Source organism: Onychomys torridus, chromosome 1, assembly GCF_903995425.1.
Source record: "Onychomys torridus chromosome 1, mOncTor1.1, whole genome shotgun sequence".
Lineage (NCBI taxonomy): Eukaryota > Metazoa > Chordata > Mammalia > Rodentia > Cricetidae > Onychomys > Onychomys torridus.
In genome coordinates this window covers 34,085,092-34,102,890 of record NC_050443.1, presented here as the reverse complement: position 1 = coordinate 34,102,890, position 17,799 = coordinate 34,085,092, and the positions used below count along the sequence as shown (strand labels likewise).

General features: G+C 48.0%; 1 protein-coding gene across 7 annotated transcripts in view; it reads right to left on the bottom strand.

Moving 5' to 3' along the window:
- Positions 1–17,799, bottom strand: part of Nav2 (neuron navigator 2) — a 349,974-nt gene that overhangs the window by 130,570 nt on the left and 201,605 nt on the right. For 5 of the 7 annotated variants that reach the window (XM_036181890.1, XM_036181892.1, XM_036181904.1 and 2 more), the window contains 2 exons: positions 16,102–16,210; positions 13,998–14,387 (listed from right to left, as the gene is read on the bottom strand). In XM_036181890.1, coding sequence (XP_036037783.1) covers positions 13,998–14,387; positions 16,102–16,210 — 499 coding nt within the window. The remainder of the gene's footprint in view (positions 1–13,997; positions 14,388–16,101; positions 16,211–17,799) is intronic. The other 2 variants (XM_036181898.1, XM_036181910.1) reach the window with 1 other exon arrangement.

The following is a 17,799-nucleotide window of genomic DNA, read 5'->3' as shown; positions in this document are numbered from 1 at the left end:
TATGACACAGTACTTGAGGTTCACAAAAGTTTTGTCTTTAACAAAACTGTAACCTGAGAGAAATGCCAAGGTGTCCAGAGAACACGCGGTGAGGGGAGACTGACTTGTAACTGAGATATGCCTCTTCTGCAGACTGAGTCATGAGGCAAAAACCAGATCCCTGGAGGCCCCTGGGAGAGGGGAGGGCTGTAGAAAGAGTTAGCTACAGGAGGGCTACCTGTGGGTGTTTGTTCTAGAGGTGATTCATGTTCAAGACTGTGGCATTTTTTTTCAACGATGACTTCAGGAACTGCTGTTGTGAGGGAGACACCAGCCTGCATGCTGGGGATTCAAGAATCCAGGTCCTTGACTTTACAGCTGCTCGCATGGGACTCAACAAAGATAAAAGCAGGGATAAGCAACCAAGAGGCTTTCATAGAGGAGAGACCTTCAAGAGGCATTCTGAGAGTATTGGCAAGGAAGCCTTTGGTTGGGGTGAAGAAGCTAGTTCACAGGCATATACTCTACATACACACACAAAAACAACATTTTATAAGCATAGATTACAAGCAAACAGAATCTGCAGAGATGGCTCAGCAGTTAAGAGCACTTGGTGCTTTTGCAATGATCTGGGTTCAGTTCCCAGCACCACACAGGCTGAGCATGGCAGTGCATCACAGCACTTGGGAGGATGTTCCCTTTGCCAGGATGATTGGCAGGTGTGTCCTCAGAGCAAGCAGACATGACACAGACAAGTTATGTGGATACCTCTCTTCCTATATAGCAAGGCAGCTGCTGGGGCTATGGGAGTGGAGGGATGAAGCCAGAGTTACTCAGAAGCCAGGTGAACAAGCACACAGGCAAGCTAGCCAGCTCCTTCAACAGACCGTAGGCAATAGTGAGGACCAACAGTAACTGGGGTACTCTGTTGGGCAGGTGGAGGAAGGCACTGTCTGGGCGAAAGACTCCAGAGGAGAATGGGGCTAACACTGTGGCTTCAGAACACATGATTTGCCCTCAGTCAACACACCAGGGGCTGCAGTAGCAACCTCTGTGATGCACAGACTAAGGGACGGAGTCCCTGATGGTTTTGGTTGTTTTTCTCCCAACTCTTTAACTTGTTCCCACGCATCTATCCCCACAAACAAGAGCTGCAAATAGATAAGCTGAAGGCAACCTTCAAACTTGGCTGGGGGCAAGCTGAGTTCCATAAGCTACACAGAAAGTGGGTTCGATGTTGTGACCTTGAATACCTTCTCAACCTCTGCTTTCATTGTACACAAGGAGGTATAATGGCTGGTGTGTGGACAGTCGGTCTCAGTAGCCATAGTCCAACATGCCACTGAACCCTTTATCCTGGGGCTTGTGATGCAACTCAGATGGGAGAGCGCCTGCTTAGTACAGACAAGGTCCCGAGTTCGACCCCAAGTGCCATGACAACTGGGCATACTGGCAAGACCCGTAACCTTAGCTCTAATGAGGAGGGAGCAGGAGGAAGAGAAGCCAAGGTGATTCTCAGCTACATACGAGTTTCTGGCCAGTTTGGGCTGCATAAGACTCTGTTTCAAGACAAACAAAATTTCCAATTCCCTCACGGTCAGATTAGCCTCCAGGGCAGGAAAGAGGCCGTCTGATTTTTGTGTTTATTAGAATAGGCATGGGTTAATTTTTCTTTTTAGAAGAATCACCTTTTAGGTCTCTCCAGATTCCCTAGTCTGGCCTGAACTATGGAGCCCTGTCTTTCCAGGAGACTTTAGTCCAGAAAGCAATACCCAGTTCCATTCTCATGACAGCGGACACAGTGACTCCTGTGGGAACCGAGGCAGCCTGCATCCATAGCTGGAAGATCTTCCTTAGGAGGAATCCCCTGCACTCTCCTAGATACACCAAGTTCCAGGCTTGAAAACACTGAGAACGGTGTGTCCAATGTTTCTGTCCTCCCCAAACAGCCCCACCCACAACCTGGCAGCTCTAGTGTCTAGCACATTCTTTTGCACTTTAACCACAGGTCATCTTAGTGTTGTGGGCAATGAAAAATGCAAGCCTAAATTCCATCTGTGGTTGGAGCTTGGTTCTTTGGAACCCACTACTCACTGAATGCCTTCTACACTATGCATATCTAGTTTCTTCAAGCGTAGATGCTATGTTCCAGGCTTGGAGCTCTGTGCCGTCATTCATTTCCAAAACAAACCTCAGCTTTGCTCTGAACTCCCTACAACCTGGCACCAAGAACAAACCTTCAACATTATCCAATTAGGAAACACTCAATAACCCCCTTACTCATTATTCTTCTATCAATCCAAAGGAAGGAAGGGCAGGCATTGGAGAGAGGAAACACTAGAAACCCCCAGCAGGGGGCAGCACCAGAAGAGATAAGGCTGTAACCCTTAGCAGCTCTGTGATATGGGACAAGACACTTCTCTTGTGCTCAGTTTTCAGTTCTCTGAGACGGGCATGACACACTGTCAGATGCTAGACAGTGCCTTGTCTTCCAGGGCCTCCAGGGCAGGCTAATCCTCAAGGACCACCCACACTGACTTGGTACATGGTCACACCCTTTAAGATGACTATTCTTCTCCCAGTGGCCTCCAACTGCCAAGGGCTCATCAGTCAGGGGTGGGGCTCATGTCAAGCTGGAATGTCCACTGGTTTAAACTTGTGCAGGTCTCATGCAGGAAACCACAGCTGATGTGAGTTCATGAGTGCAGCTAACCTTTAATGTCTAGAAGACACCCGTTTGCCTGGGTCCTCCCATCCTCTGTCTCCTACAACCTTCGCACCTTCTCTTCTTCGATGGCCGCTGGGCCTGGGGAGGGTGTGTGATATAGATGTCCTGGGTATATCTGAGCACTCCACAGGTATTTATTCTATGCACTTTGACCAGTTAAACAGTTCCTGTTCTTAAAGTTATTAGCAGCCCGGTGCTCTGAGCATCAGCCTCTGAACACCCCTAACTAGCTAGCTTTACTTTCCCTGGGGCTTCAGAATCTTCCTTTCAAGTCTTGCCTTTAGCCTTCCTCCTCAAGTGAGAAGCCACACTGGAGAAGACCTGGGAACACAGAGTTTGAATCTAGCTTCAGGAAATTGTTGGTTCTAGCTATTGCTACCCATGTGACCCAGCCACGTAACTCAACCGCTCTGAGCTTCAAAGGTAAATAGGGAGCCGGGCAGCGGTGGCTCATGTCTTTAATCCCAGCACTTGGGAGGCAGAGGCAAAAGGATATCTGTGAGTTCAAGGCCAGGCCAGTCTACAGAGCGAGTTTCAGGACAGCCAGGGCTACATGGAGAAACTCTTAATCAAAAAAACCAAACCAAAGAAACAAAACACCAAAACAACAATAACAATGAAAATGGTAAATAGGAAATGAAACTGGCCTCCATCTCAAAGAACTGGTTGGCCAGTTGAAGAAGAGGTGAGACAGTCCTTTATATACCTGGAATACCACCAAGACCTCCCAACCTGTGGATCAGAGGCAAGGAGATACACATGTGTGGGCATGGACTCTCCAGCCTCCCTCCTCCTCCACAGAGCCAGCACCACATCTGTTCTTCCTGAGTTTCTGACTACTTCAGTTGACTCCACCCTTTAAGCTTTCCTGCTCAAATATATGAAATTCCTAATCACAAATGAGATGATCAGCTGATTACAGGCACAGCTCTGGCAAGAGAGCCCCAGACTCCCACATGTAGCAGAGAAAACCACAGATCCCTGCTTCCCCTTCCCAAAATCAAGAAGGAGAGACGGCCATGACTTATGGCTAGAAGGACATGAAGGCCCCTCCTTAGACAGTATATCATTTCACCTTTGAGTCTTAGAAGGTGTCAGCCACCAGGGGTGTTCTGGCCAGTGTGTCTGTCTGCCACTAGCTCAGAAATAAGGCGAAGAAACAAACCTGCTGCTTCTCAGGAGACTTTTTGGGACACTGGGGGCCTAGGGAGGGGTATAATGCTTCCTCTGAGGCACACATAGACTCTCAACCATGGTCCTATTCCCTACAGGATGCTCTAGCTTGGAGCTCCTGCTATGATGTTCTCTGTTTGAGGAATATAGGTTCGCTACCTCCCATCTCAGACAACTCATTTTCATGATTCCACATAAGGCCTGTGACAGACTGGGGTGGTTAATTTTATGTGTCAACTTGGCTAGGCTGTGATACCTAACTATCCTAGTCCAGATGGGATGAAGTTCTTTCTTCAAAGAGATTCATATTTAACTCAGCAGATATTTATTATAGGTATGTGTGTGTATGTATGTATGGGTATATATAACACACACACACACACACACACACACACACACACACACACACACCTCATCTAGGCAGTTGCAGACTTTAAAACAGGCAGATCCTGAGGAGGGAATCATGTCTGTGGATGGTCCCAGAACTTGAGCCCAGACTGCCTTGGAGACTTTGGACTTGCTTGTCTCCATCACAGCATGGTTAATTCCCTAAAATCAACTAATATCCTCCAGTTCCTGGGGGTCCTGTCTGGGCCTTGTGCACAGAAGCAGCACATCCCCATCTTTGAAAATGTCTTAAAAAGGATAAAGGACTCAGAAGCAAAGAGATACAGTTCCCTGGCACTTAACACATGGAAAACAGACTTAGAAAATGAAGCAGTTTTCCTAAGCAATGGCTGGCAGGTCCTGACTCCCACTGGGAAGTGTCTGCAGCACAGCATGATGGGAGGTTGCTCACAAGGAAACTTCAGCTTCTTATCTTGATCAGCACCAGCACACTCAGCCCCCACCTCCTTTCTGAGTCTTTCAGCGTGGGCTTACTGTCTCAGGGCCAAGACACTCCCGACTCCATCCAGGTGCTTTTCTTCATATTCATCTCCACTCCAATCCGGTATTCTCCAACCTTGCCACCATAAATCTGTCAAGGCCATTCTAGCTGCTGGCTGGGCAACAGCAACTGGGGAGGGATTTGCAATGCCAGTGGCTCACTTTTAAGATAAAAGCTAACATGAGCTGGCGTTTCTAGACGAGAGAGGCACAAAGGCTTAGCGAGAAACACAGGGAGCTGCCGTCCCACCCAGTGCCACAGTACTCTCTTCTATATATGCTCATCAAAGCTTGGGGCGGAGAAGGAGGGCCCTGTCCACCACGGCTCTCCACCAGAGGGAGGGAGGAAGACACGGGGCAGCAAGGACACACTGGAACACTAGCTCCCAAAGGGAAAGAAACAGCAGATGGGGAAGCCATTTTTTCATATCTTCCAGGGGATTAAAATGTTTCAGGGCCTTTAAGAACAATATTGTATAAAATCTGAACTTTGGAATTGGAGTTAGGACACAGAAGGGCAAAGGAAACATTATCCCCCATTTTTGATAAGGCACCCAAAGCTACAGAGTCGAATATATCCCCTGCATGTGGAAATGTCCCTTCCTAGTGTGAGTTCATGGGCCACCAGTTTACACTAGAGAGTAGGCTCAAGGATCCAATTTTAGTACAAAAAAGACTATCCAGTGATCCACCCTGGAAAACAAATTCACACCCCAGGGCACAACCAGGGGCTGGGACAGAGATACCTGCTAAACACCTGCCAGCTGAAATCTACTAAATGAAGAGTGTCTGCCGTACTGATGAATGGCTCCTATGTGGAATTCCCCTTGGTAAACACCTGAGGCCTAGCTGAATCACTCCAGACATGGGTGAGTACCTGTTGAGACTGTTTACCCACATGGAACCCCGAGATGGGAAAGGAATATTCTTCCACAAGACAGCTGACAGTGCAGACCAGGGGTGAGGAAAGGAAGGGAGCCTTGTGAAGTGCTGATCAGTCACCATGGGGTTCTCTGACACAGCACAGCCTCTATCATCTGAGGTCTGGGGTTGAGTTAGAGCGAGGGGATGGAATCTGAGAACGTCTCTGAACCAGGCTGAGCTAGGCAGGATGCACACACATTCAATGTTCTTAGGTCTTGGTGTCTTATCACCATGGCCAGAGAGAGTTAGAAGGGTCTACAGGCCCCAGGCACCATCAGCCTGTGTCATTACACTTGGCTGTCATGGCCACTCCAAGCAACATTATCCTCAGATGAGGGTTACTGGCTTCCCACAGAGTCAAGAGGCTACAAAAGCCCTGCACTGTTTCCAGACTTTTCCTAGAGGCCCCACACATTGGCTCTTTATGCTAACAGGTCACTACTGACACTCCTTAGCTCCAGGAAGTTGCCTTTACCGGAAGAATGTGAAAGCTTGTGAAGCCAGAGTGTGCCTAAGGATCCAGCTCGTTACCCTCTTAAACAGAGCTTCTTATCCTCTTAGTCAGAAGGTACTAGCAGGAGGGCTGCACAGTTGGAGCAAGGGGCTCACTACAGAGGCAGGAGAGCAGGACAGAGAAAGAGTCCTAGGAATCCTGGCATAAAGCCTTATAAAACTGAAGAAACCCAGTTGGCCAAGAGGACGGCTGTAAAACCTACTCCAGACTAAATTCCTCCACTGGAAGGGGCAGGAATGATGCTACTGAACACGTGACGCGTGAAGATGTCCAGAGAACTGCACGTGACAGAACGTCCTAGGAAAAGCCTGTGCAGATGAGTGAAAGGCCCACACAATGTAACAAAAAGGCCCATCCTTTGTGTAGTGGGGGCACTGGAGCCATGAACTCATCCTTGCTCTTCTCTTAGAAGCATGTCGTTCTCTAATACACCCCCTTTGGTTTCTGCCGCAACTGTGTGATGTGATGAACCTAGAAGTCCCAGAGGGTATCCCAATATCGCTATGACACTATGATGTACTTTGGCTTCTGCTCTTCATTGTTAGCAAGAGCCCCAAATTCTCAGGAATTTCCTGAGGGATGGGGTGAGAAGAGTGTCTTTCAGAACTCATGGGCCCCTTTCTACCATACCTGCATCTGGGTTGCTGAGCTGACAATTTGTGGATGGGGGCTAGTTGCCAAAGGAACCGACTGTATGATAGGTGCTTTAAGCAGACCACTGGTGAGTAAGCAGTCATGGTTACACAGGAGAATGTCCATCAAAACCCTCAACTACAGGGTTCAGAAAACTCCAAGGTTGGTGAACACACAGAGGTGCCAGGAAAAAGGCCCCCTTTCTTCCTATGATGGTCAATGTCTTGGAAGTGTCTGCAAAGTCAGTCCAGGGACTGGCGGGAGGAACTTCCTGAGCTTTGCAGGATCCTACAAGCTGGGGTCCTTTAAAGTCAAATTCCTGCCACACCCTCCTGGAGACTGCCTGAAGCAAGGCCTTTCAGAACCGCCTCCCAACAATGATCTTGGCTCCAGGGAATCCCATACACAGGCTTCCTCTCCTAACAGTTTGCCTACAACAGCCTGGCAAGCCGCTTGGGGGAGTCCTAAGACAACAGTGGGGAGGGTGACCAGGTAAGGAAGAGCCTTTCAAGCTAAGAACCGGACTTGACGCCACCTGCTGGCCGTCTGGTGAAAAACCTCACACAACAACAGCCCATGGCATTCAACAGCGGTGGGGGTTGTGTGGAGGTGGGGGTGTGGACAAGTGCCCTTGCCCACACCTGGTGCATTCTGTGCTGACTCTCTTTCCTGCTCTCAGTGACAGCACAGGGAAAGCTAAGAAGCCAGAATAACAGGTGGCTGGGGCCTTGGGCTCAAAGGGACTTTGACTTCAGACAATACTTATCCAGGGGAAGGGGGCTGGTCCTCTGCTCCCCCTACCCCCAAGAAAGGGTTTCTCTGTGTAGTTCTGGTCATCCTGGAATTCTCTCTGTAGACCAGACTGGCCTTGAATTCAGAGATTCACCTGCCTCTGCCTCCTGAGTGCTGGGATTAAAGGTGTATGCCATCACTGCCTGGCTGGTCTTCTATTTTTGTTTTGTTTTTCGAGACAGAGTTTCTCTGTATAGTTTTGGAGCCTGTCCTGGATCTCTCTCTGTAGACCAGGTTGGCCTGAACTCGCAGAGATCTACCTGGCTCTGCCTACTGAGTGCTGGGATTAAAGGCGTGTGCCACCGCCTCCCGGCTTGGTCTATTCTTTTTTAAAAGATTTATTTATTTATTATGTATCAGCATGTATGACTACAGGCCAGAAGAGGGCACCAGATCTTATTACAGATGGTTGTGAGCCACCACGTGGTTGCCGGAAACTGAACTCAGGACCTCTGGAAGAGCAATCAGTGCTCTTAACCTCAGAGCCATCTCTCCAGCCCTTGGTCTTCTATTCTTAAGGCCAAGTGAAGCATTCATTCATTTGATGAATTGTTTACTATGGGACTGTCACCATGTCAAACAATGAAGATGTGTGAACATTCAAGACAGATGTGCCCTTACTCTTCAGAGCATGTGACAGGTATGGTTTTGCCTCCCCACTGTGCATACATATCTGAAACACTCATGCACAGGCACATGCAGAGTAACCCTAATGTAGAACTGTCTCCTCTCATAGACATCTCCAATGTCAAATGACCTGAGAGAACAATGTCACCACCTCTGCTTGGATGTAGCCAGATGAGGCTTTAGAGAGGAGACCTGGCAGCAATGGGGAGAGGAGGGGGAAGCCAGGCTATTGCTCATGTAGCTGATGACTGCAAGCAGAAACATCCTGTATAGACTGAATGCTTTGTGCTGCTCTCTGGAGGTAGGACCCTAGGGAAGGGAGGTAATTTAGTTTCCATGAAGCCTTATAAACGAGTTTTAGGATGGGACTGGCATCTTTCTAAGAGGGGAAACACAAGCTTTTTTTCTTTTGCCATGCAAAGACAATGGCCACCATTTTCACACCAAAAAGAGAGGCCTCACTGGCACCTAGCCATCACACCTTTCAGCCTCTAGAACTGTAAAAAATATATGGCCACTATTTAAAACCCAAGTCTAAGGCACTTTATGATATCATTCTGGGCTGTCTGAGGCATGTCCTGAAGGACTGATGGAGTTACAGGCCATTCAGGAAGGCAGGTTCCTTGATTTCTGAGGAACTGTGTCTCCCAGTAGAGATCTGACCACCTCTGTTGACAGAATACTGCCTGCTGCTGAGCAGGGGAACTCAGGCCATGCAGATGTCACTGCTGCAGACAAGACTGCTTGAAACCTTGTTTCCTCTCCCATGCTGGACATCCACAGCTGAGAAGCAACCTCCCATGGCCTTGACTGTACCACTCAAAAGCAGTGGGGCCCCAGAAACATCCCTATTGGCCACTAGATGACACTACAGGCCAAGCTTTCCTTTTCTCTGAGTATTTAGTGACCAAGATCACTGGGTTTTCAGTTGGTGGGGACAAATTTCCACAAGCCCAAGGCCCTGCCATGGTGGGCACCACAAACAGACCAGTCACAAAATATTAAATGCCTGCTGTGCCCTGGTATCTTGATCTAGGAAAGCTCCTTTGGAGAAAACACACAGAGTCGTTTATGCATGCATGCATCTATGCACACCTGTACTTAAGTACTGCCGACTCTTTGACTGATGTCAAGCACCATCTCTAATTTTCAATATTAAGACTCTGTTCCAGTTCATTTGGGAGAGCAAGGGTTAGATCTCAGGTTTCTCCTGTTCCTAACCCCTGTTACGTGACACCAGTCAGTCCTTCTCAGTCAGCTCACATGAGAAAGGCTTCCCTGGTCGTTTAGGGATGAGCCAATGCCAACAGAACCACAGAAGCAGACCCTGGCTAGGGGAGCATGTCTATGGGTTGGTGTTCTTCAGCACATTCAGACAGGCTTGCTGGCAGGAGGAGCTGCAAGGAGAAGCGGCATGTCCCAAGTACAGAGCGCGGCAGACACAAGACTCAGCTTTGGTCAACAGCACACACAGCACAGCCACAGGCAGGCAAGTGCAGAGGGGCCATAGCTGGGTAAGTCGTGGGAGATGGACGGGTAAACCACCAAGAATCTTCTCTGTTTAGTTCAGAGCCATTTTCAAAGGCTACAGAAGCCACCAAAGGTTCTTAGAGCAAGGGAACTTTTGAGGTTAAGTTTAAATGGCCTCCCCCTCCACCCCCCAGGAAGGGTTGTATATTTATACTTCAGAAGATTATACAACCCAGTGCTGCCTTTGAAAAGGAAAGAAAGAAGTCCTTCCAAACATATGGATGCTAAGTCTGCCCTTATAATTTTATTCTGTGCCACATGGTACTCTGAAGTTTTAGAATCTGAGCACAGGACTGGCTCAGGACATCCAAACTTGCTAAGAGACACCCTCACCTGTTACTTTAGTTACCTTTCTATTATAATCAATGCCCAATTTTATCAGCCTGATAGAAGAAGCCGCAGGGCCAGATGAAAATGCATAATGTACTTACACACTATAGTGTGATAAACACAGAGAAACAACTGTGTTGTTTATCCAGCTCTTAGCTAGACTCTCCAGTGATGCAGTGGTGTTAGATTCTGTTGTGCACACACAAAGAACATGAGCTATGCATGAAAAGCAGCTTCTAGACTAAGCCAGGGCCCTGCATCATTCAAAAAAATTATAGCTACATGTTTTCAGAAACTAGACCTTACTTCCATAGTAGATTTCTGAATACATTTGCTGTCAACATCTGCAAATGTTTTCCCCTCTGACCTGATAAAGACTGCTCAGACATTGAGGCTGTTTCCCCTAAGCCAAATGAACAGCTGGCTACGAGCTTGTCAATGTGCAGTTTCCAAGTACCCAGATGTTACAGGCCGATAGGACATCTAGATCCCAGTGGAAATGTCGTGTCTTTGTTAGATAAGCGTCTGTAACAGGATGCAACCTCAATGAGAGGGCTAACTAGAAGGTTGAAATGTACATCTGGCAACAGAAGAGTCTAAGGAATTTAGATGGCATGCTCAACAGCACAGGGCTCCTAAGAGGCTGCGTGGGGCTTAGACCTTGACCGTGTTTCTTGTCCATTCACTGTCCACACCATCAGTTGTCTCAAAAATGTCTTATTGAGCAGATTCTGGAAAAAGTGGCAAGCCCTGATACAACTGTGTCAGTTTATGCAAAGAAAAAGAAGTGGGTTAGAAAGACATTAAGTGGCCTGCCTTGCACTGGGCGTATAAAGTCAATCTGCTAATTTGGCCTCATAGCAGAACCCTCCATCTGTGTTTTCATAGATGGAGGTGGGCTTAGCAAGTATTCTAGAATAGACCCAGCAGAAAGAGCATTAAGTATTGCCTAGACTGCCTCTTCCAGTTTGGAAATTCTTACTGTAGAAAGCACACTGAAAGAAAGAGCTGGGTTATTGGGTTTCAGTCACAGGCGTGTGCTTACACTTCTGTATTACCTACACTTGCTCGGAGCCCTATCTCATGCAGAAAGCACAAGCTTTGCAAAGCAGGAAGGCAATGCAAACCTTTGCACTTTTCAGGGAGCTAGGGGAACCAGGGCTTCTCCAGGGACATCACTAAACCTTGCCCTGGAGTGTGTGTGATTGTCTCCGCCTTGTGGACACTGATAACACTATTTTAAACTCAATCCACTACCCAGCAACAGCGACAAAGTAGTTTTTGTCACAGGATACAGAAATCTCAGGGAACCAGCACATGGACTAGTATATCAAGAGGAGAATGAGTAAACAACCAGGTCCACTGTGCCGGAAGCCCAAATCCCCTAAACAATAGGAAAAGATTAAATTGTGCTCACTTCAGTTTTATCACTGTACACATTACTGTTTTTAGTGTTTGTGGAGAGCTAGAAACACACAATGGAGCTGACTTGGTCAGACTCTGCCAGACTGTTTATCAGGCACTGGCATTCTCAGCCATTCTGGATGGGAGAAATTTGTTCAGACTATAAGAATCTAGAAGCTCTTGTTTTTGAAGGATTTACCACCTAAAATGGTCCTAACTTCAGCACAAAATCCAAACACCTCTAGGCCTATTCCCTAAAAATGTTTCATTAAAGATTTTTTTCTTCTTAAATGTCTTTTCTTGTGTTTATGTGTGCTCACACCTGTGCCACAACAACGGCAGGTGTCATGCTCTATCTCTTGCTATGACATGGTCTCTTACTGCGCCTGGAGATAGGATAGTAGATTGCAAGCCTCTGTGACTCTCCTTCCTTCTACTCCCCCCCCCCCCCCAGTGCCAAGTTAAGTTTCATAAAGCCATGCCTAGCTTTTTATGTGGATGCTGGGATTTGAACTCAGGTCCTCCAGCAATTACCCTAACCCACTCAACCACCTCCCCAGCTCTATGCCTATGCCAATTTGTAGCTGGGGCCGGAGAGATGGCTCAGTGGTTAAAGGCACTGACTGCTCTCAAAGAGGACGTAAGTTTGATACTTAGCACCCTTTGTGGGTAGCTCACAACCATCTGCAACTGAGGGGCCAGTGGGACCATCAATTTCAGGGGGTCCATTGTCCTCTTCTGACCTTCACAGGCACCGAGTACATACATGGTGCACAGATGTATATGCAGGCAGAAAGCTCGCACAAAATAATAATAAAAAGAGTAGTTGTACTATTATAGCACAGCAGGACAGTGTAGCACAGTGGATATAGTCAACGGGCTCTGGAGCTACTTTCCCTGGTTCTTCTTTTAATTTTTTAATAATATATTTTTAAGCCGGGCAGTGGTGGCGCACGCCTTTAATCCCAGCACTCGGGAGGCAGAGCCAGGCGGATCTCTGTGAGTTCGAGACCAGCCTGGTCTACCAAGTGAGATCCAGGAAAGGCGCAAAGCTACACAGAGAAACCCTGTCTCGAAAAACAAAAACAAAAACAATATGTTTAATTATATGTCCGAGTGTGGGTATGTGTAAACAAGTGAAAGTACCCACAGAGGCCGACGTGTTGGATCCCTCAGAGCTGAAGATACAGGTGGTTTGTAAGCTACCTGACATGGGTGCTAGGAATTGAACTTGGGTCCTCTCAAAGAACAGAGCATGCTCTTAACCAGTGAGCCATCTTTCTGGCCCTGGGCTCTGCCTCTTAACAGGCACATAACCACTTGTAACTTATCTCGCCTTCCCATTCCAGTTTCCTTGTCTATCAGCCAAGGACTATGACATCGTTTACCCTTAAGGATTCTGTAAGGTGGAGCACCTACTCAGTATGTGGCACCTCGTGGGGGCTCCAGCCACTCCTAATATTACAGGGCCACCACATGTTTCTCCATCTCATGTCTACGGAGCACAAATAAGGTTCCTAGCCCTGACTTTTCTTAACTGTGATTTCCGTTGCTAGGACACTAGGGTGGAAATGGTCTCAGAAAACTTCAGAGCAAGTCATGTGAATGGATGAAGTCTTAGGCCAGCAAGATAAAGAGACATAAGTGACATGTACAACGTACCTGGAAGTGGGACTACAAATAAGCTTCCCCTCCCCCTCATACACCAGCACACACTCTGCTGCTTGTGAAAGGCCCTCAGTCACATCGTGGCGGTGAGTTCAACTCACAGAGGAATGATGGAGAAAGAGAGAACTTTGGTGTCTCCGTCTAGCCACCCTCCCATATGTTCGCCCATTTGGAAGTATCCATGAGCTCTGATACACTGTACTAGGGACTCAGGGCACAGGAGGAAGGGGAGGGAAGACCGCATGCTCAGGTGACTTCAAACAGTGGTCAGCTTTGAAAAAAGTCTACCACAGGGCACAGATGTGGTGAGGGCACTGGACAAGAGACCCTCTCGAAGAGAACAGCCAGTGAGTGGGAGGAAGCCCTGCAGAGAGCAAGGAGACGGAATGCAAGCTCAGAAATAGTGCAAAGGCAATGGGGCTGGAAGAGGGTACTGGAAACGGAGGACGGAAGGAGGAGGTGCAGCAAAAGAGGGTAATGAGGGAGGGTGGGGAGATGTGTGAGCCCCAAGAGGAAAGGAACAGCCAGGTCCCACCAGCCCAGGGAGGCTAAGTCAGCAGCCAGGCAGCTATCCAGAGCAAGGCTGGTGTAAGGAACACAGGCAGCAGATACGTTTATATAGTGAAATGTTGTGGGTCCCCAGCTGAGTCTGTCTAATGCACTCGTTTGAGTCACAGGCCAGCAGTGTCCTCACCACACCATGGAGCCTCTGGTAGGAGAAGAGGCAGCCAGTACCAGCTCTAGAGACCTCTTAGTGAAGGCGGACAAAGAGACGCAAGGGCCAGGCTTTCCCCTCTGCTTACTTACCCACTGGTGATGTCATCAGTCCGGATGTTCTTGCTCAGGACATCCCCATCACTCATGTAGCCAGGGGCATCCATGCTGATGCCTTCCAGGTCCACCTCATCGCCTGCCTTGTCCGAGACATCCACGTGGCAGATGCTGCTGCCCCTGGAGGCCAGTTGCCTCCTCAGAGGGGCAGAATACACGTAGCGGCCTGCCTCCGCGCTGATGAAGCGGCTGGCGTTGGCTCGAGGTGGATACCCATTGCCCATTGAGGGGGCATCGCCTGCCTGGAGCCGAGGGCTGGACTGGCCGAGTCTCCAGGACAGAGGAGTGGGCCTTCCTGTCAAGCTGAGGATGCTGCGGCCACTTATCTCTGTGGTGACATTGGTGTCAAACGTTGTTTCTAATGTACTGAAAACATAAAACCAACCTAGGTTAGACCCCAATGTACTTGGCAGGTTAGATGGTTTTTAAATGTTCAGAACTGCAAAAACAAACAAACAAACAAAAACCTTCTCATTTACAAAGCAGGATAAAACAGCAGGTACCAAGCACCACCTGGTGTAGTTCCTTTATTAAGAAGGGAAAAGAGAAGCTACATATCTACCTCTACACTCTGAAGCGCCTACTGGGGACGTTCTCTTTTCAAATGTGGTGTAAGAGCCTCTTCACTGACCCTTTAATTAAACAGACTGCTAAGCTTCATCCTGCTAGAAGACTTCATCCTTTCTAGTTCAGGAAAGGAGTGAGAACACACTGAACTTGTGAAGAAGGGACAAAGGCCCCTCTGGCCCATTTGTTTCAGAATGCTTCATCATGCTTTCTTCAAGGGTTGGCTACAGCAGCCTGCCCTGCACTCCCAATGCCACAATTCACATCCCTTCCCCCTTCCTACCTTACATCCTAAAGTCAATGTCAGTGACTAGGGGCAAACATGGGTAATAGGTTCGTGCCTAACCATGAAGTCACAGGACCAACACCAGGAGCCAAGCCCTTCAAATACCTAAAGCATTAGGAAGGCACCTTCCCCAAACTCTCGAGTTTACTGTCTCCTCATCAGCCAGTTGGGTGCCGGCGGTTGTTTTTGTCCCATCCTCTGTCTCCAGTCCTGGAACTGACCTTGTTTTCCACATCTTGGATGCCTGAGTTCTATTGAAGACAGAACTCACAGTGGCCAAGACTCTCTGTGGTGAGTTTGGCAGTTTAGTATTGACTGTCAACTTGACAGGCTCTAGAATCGTCTAGACAACAAGTCTCTGGGCATGTCTGTGAGGGAGCTTCTGGGTTGGGTTAAGTGAGGTCACCCACCCTGAATGTGGGTGACATCTTCCTACGAGCTGGTGGCCCCGGCTGAAGGAAAAGAAGAAAGTGAGCTGAGCACCAACATTCAGCTCTCTCTGCCTCTTTCCTTGGTATCTGGTCACAGCAATGAGGAGAGATACAGAGGGGAATCCCCACATTTCCCCCTTTCATACGTTTACCAAAGAAACTGAAACTGGAGCTGTGATGAGAACCCTTGAAAGCTCAGTGGGGGAGCCGGGACTCTTTGATTTTCAAAGCCAAACACAAACTGTACGACCTCATTCAGCTGAAGTCCTAGCAGCCAGCGCCAGCACTCAACGTCTTGCAGAACAAAGCAAACAACCTGAGGTTCCTTCTAACCAAACCATGGTTTAACCTGAGCGAAGTTTTAGAAACACTTCCTCTCGTCTTTCACACACGTGCATGACTAACAATATCATGTTTATCAGAAGACCTGGTAGGAATTCAAGTGACTCAGTTTGTCACACAGGTCAGACACAGTTCACCTGTTCCTTCCAACGGCTTGATGTCATTTGGAACAATGCAAGCCACATAAAGTGTAATTGGAGCCAGAGGCAATTTCCTCTGGGCAGTGAACTGAGAAACCTTCTGCAGGGGTGGTATCTGTGTACATTAATTTTCACCCCCTTCACTTGGGGGTGTTGTCTTGACTTCTCTGTGAATCCTAACACTTTTGGGGATGAGGTTATCCATTCCACTCTCAACCAGACCACTTTGTGGGGGGCATAGTGAGGAGGAGAGAAGCAGAGTTAGAGTGAGCTCCAGCAAGTTCTTTCAGCAAAGCAATTCACGCTGCCCATACCTGTGTGTAACCTGAGTTCCTCGTAAACTGGACATTGTCTCTTCTAAATTCTGTCGTAGGTCTGCGATGTTCTTTACTGTCCGCAGCCGCCGGGCCTCAGGATCTTCTGCTAGAGAGGCAAGGGTTAAGATCAGTCCAACTCCACTAGACCACGAGGTTCCTTTGTTTGTTTGTTTTTCCATGACAGTATTTCAGGGTTTTAGGGCTTCTCAGTGTAGCCAGGGCTGTCCTGGAACTTGCTTTGTAGACCAGGCTGGCCTCAAACTCAGAGATGCCTCCCAAGGGCTGGGATTAAAGGTGTGCATCACCATGCCCGGCTTCAAGATCATGAGGTTCTTACAAACAGCAACCAAGTTGGGAACTGTAAAGCTGATCTATGGCCAGATTCTGGCTTGCTGTGGGTGCTTAATAAGGACTTGAGACTACATGGATGGATAGACATATGGATAGATACCTGCATATTTATTTGTCTTTTTGTATGTATGCATAGATACATAGATGCATGCACACATGAATAGATGGATATGTGGAGATAAACACACACACACACACACACACACACACACACACACACACACAGATAAGTGAGTAGATGAATGGTTGGATACCTACAGGTCTATTGGTCTGTCTGCTTGCATGCATGCACAGATGAGTGGATGCCCAATGAAAGGGTTAAATCCAAAGAGATTCTTCCACAGGTTCCTTGTGAAGACATGCAGGTAAGGGCTGACCAGGCCTCCAGGGCCCCTTTCTGCCCATAAGACAATCTGATGCCTCTTGTTTCTCTGGGTAACATGTTCCTTACAAAACCACCTGCATTTGTATATCACGGATAATCTCCAGGGAAGGCTTGCCTGCCCATTGCTTCCAGCACATGTGCTATTGACTAGCAGCTGCACGTGCGGTCATTGTAGAGAAGTTAGTTTTCCCCACCTTCTGATTCCATGCCTCTGAAATGAGTATGGCTACAGTACCAGTATCCAAAGATAGTTGTGGGGGAAACATGGGCCTGAGCCTTAAGTGCCCTGTGCACAGTGCCTATCATAAGCTTTGATACATGCCAGCAGAAGCCACTGAGAAGCAGCAGAGGTTCGGTGGAGCTGGACACAGCCTGCATTCCTATGTCTGTGTAGAACACAGATTGATTCCTGTGTCACACAGGCTGAGAAGCTGCATGTCTCCTGATGCAGACTTGCTTTTCAGTCTTTAGCTACTCTCTCTCATTTGGCCTCACAGGGGGACGAGGAGATGGGAAATACCTACAGTAATGATTAAAGAAACCAAGTATGGTCTGAAGAGACAGCTCAGCAGTTAAGAGCATTCGCTGCTCTTGCAGAGCCCCAAGTTTGATTCTTGATGCTCTCATGGTGGCTACCTGTCTGCAACTCTAGTCCCAGGAGAACTGACTCCCTCTCTGGCCTCTGCAGGCACCAGGAATGCATATGGTACACAGACATACATGCAGGCAAAAACACTCATGCACAGAGAAATCTGAAACAGGAAAAAAAAGTCTTTTCCTCCTTGCAGCAACTTCAGGGAGAGCTGAGAAGATCAGACACTCAAAAGGGTCTTTAAATGCCTGCAACTCTTCAAGGGATGGACAATACCTTAAAAGAAATCTCCCCACAGAAGATCAAACATGTGACAGTAGCAAGTAGGATTTACATTAGACACTGAGTGGAACTTCCAGCCACTATT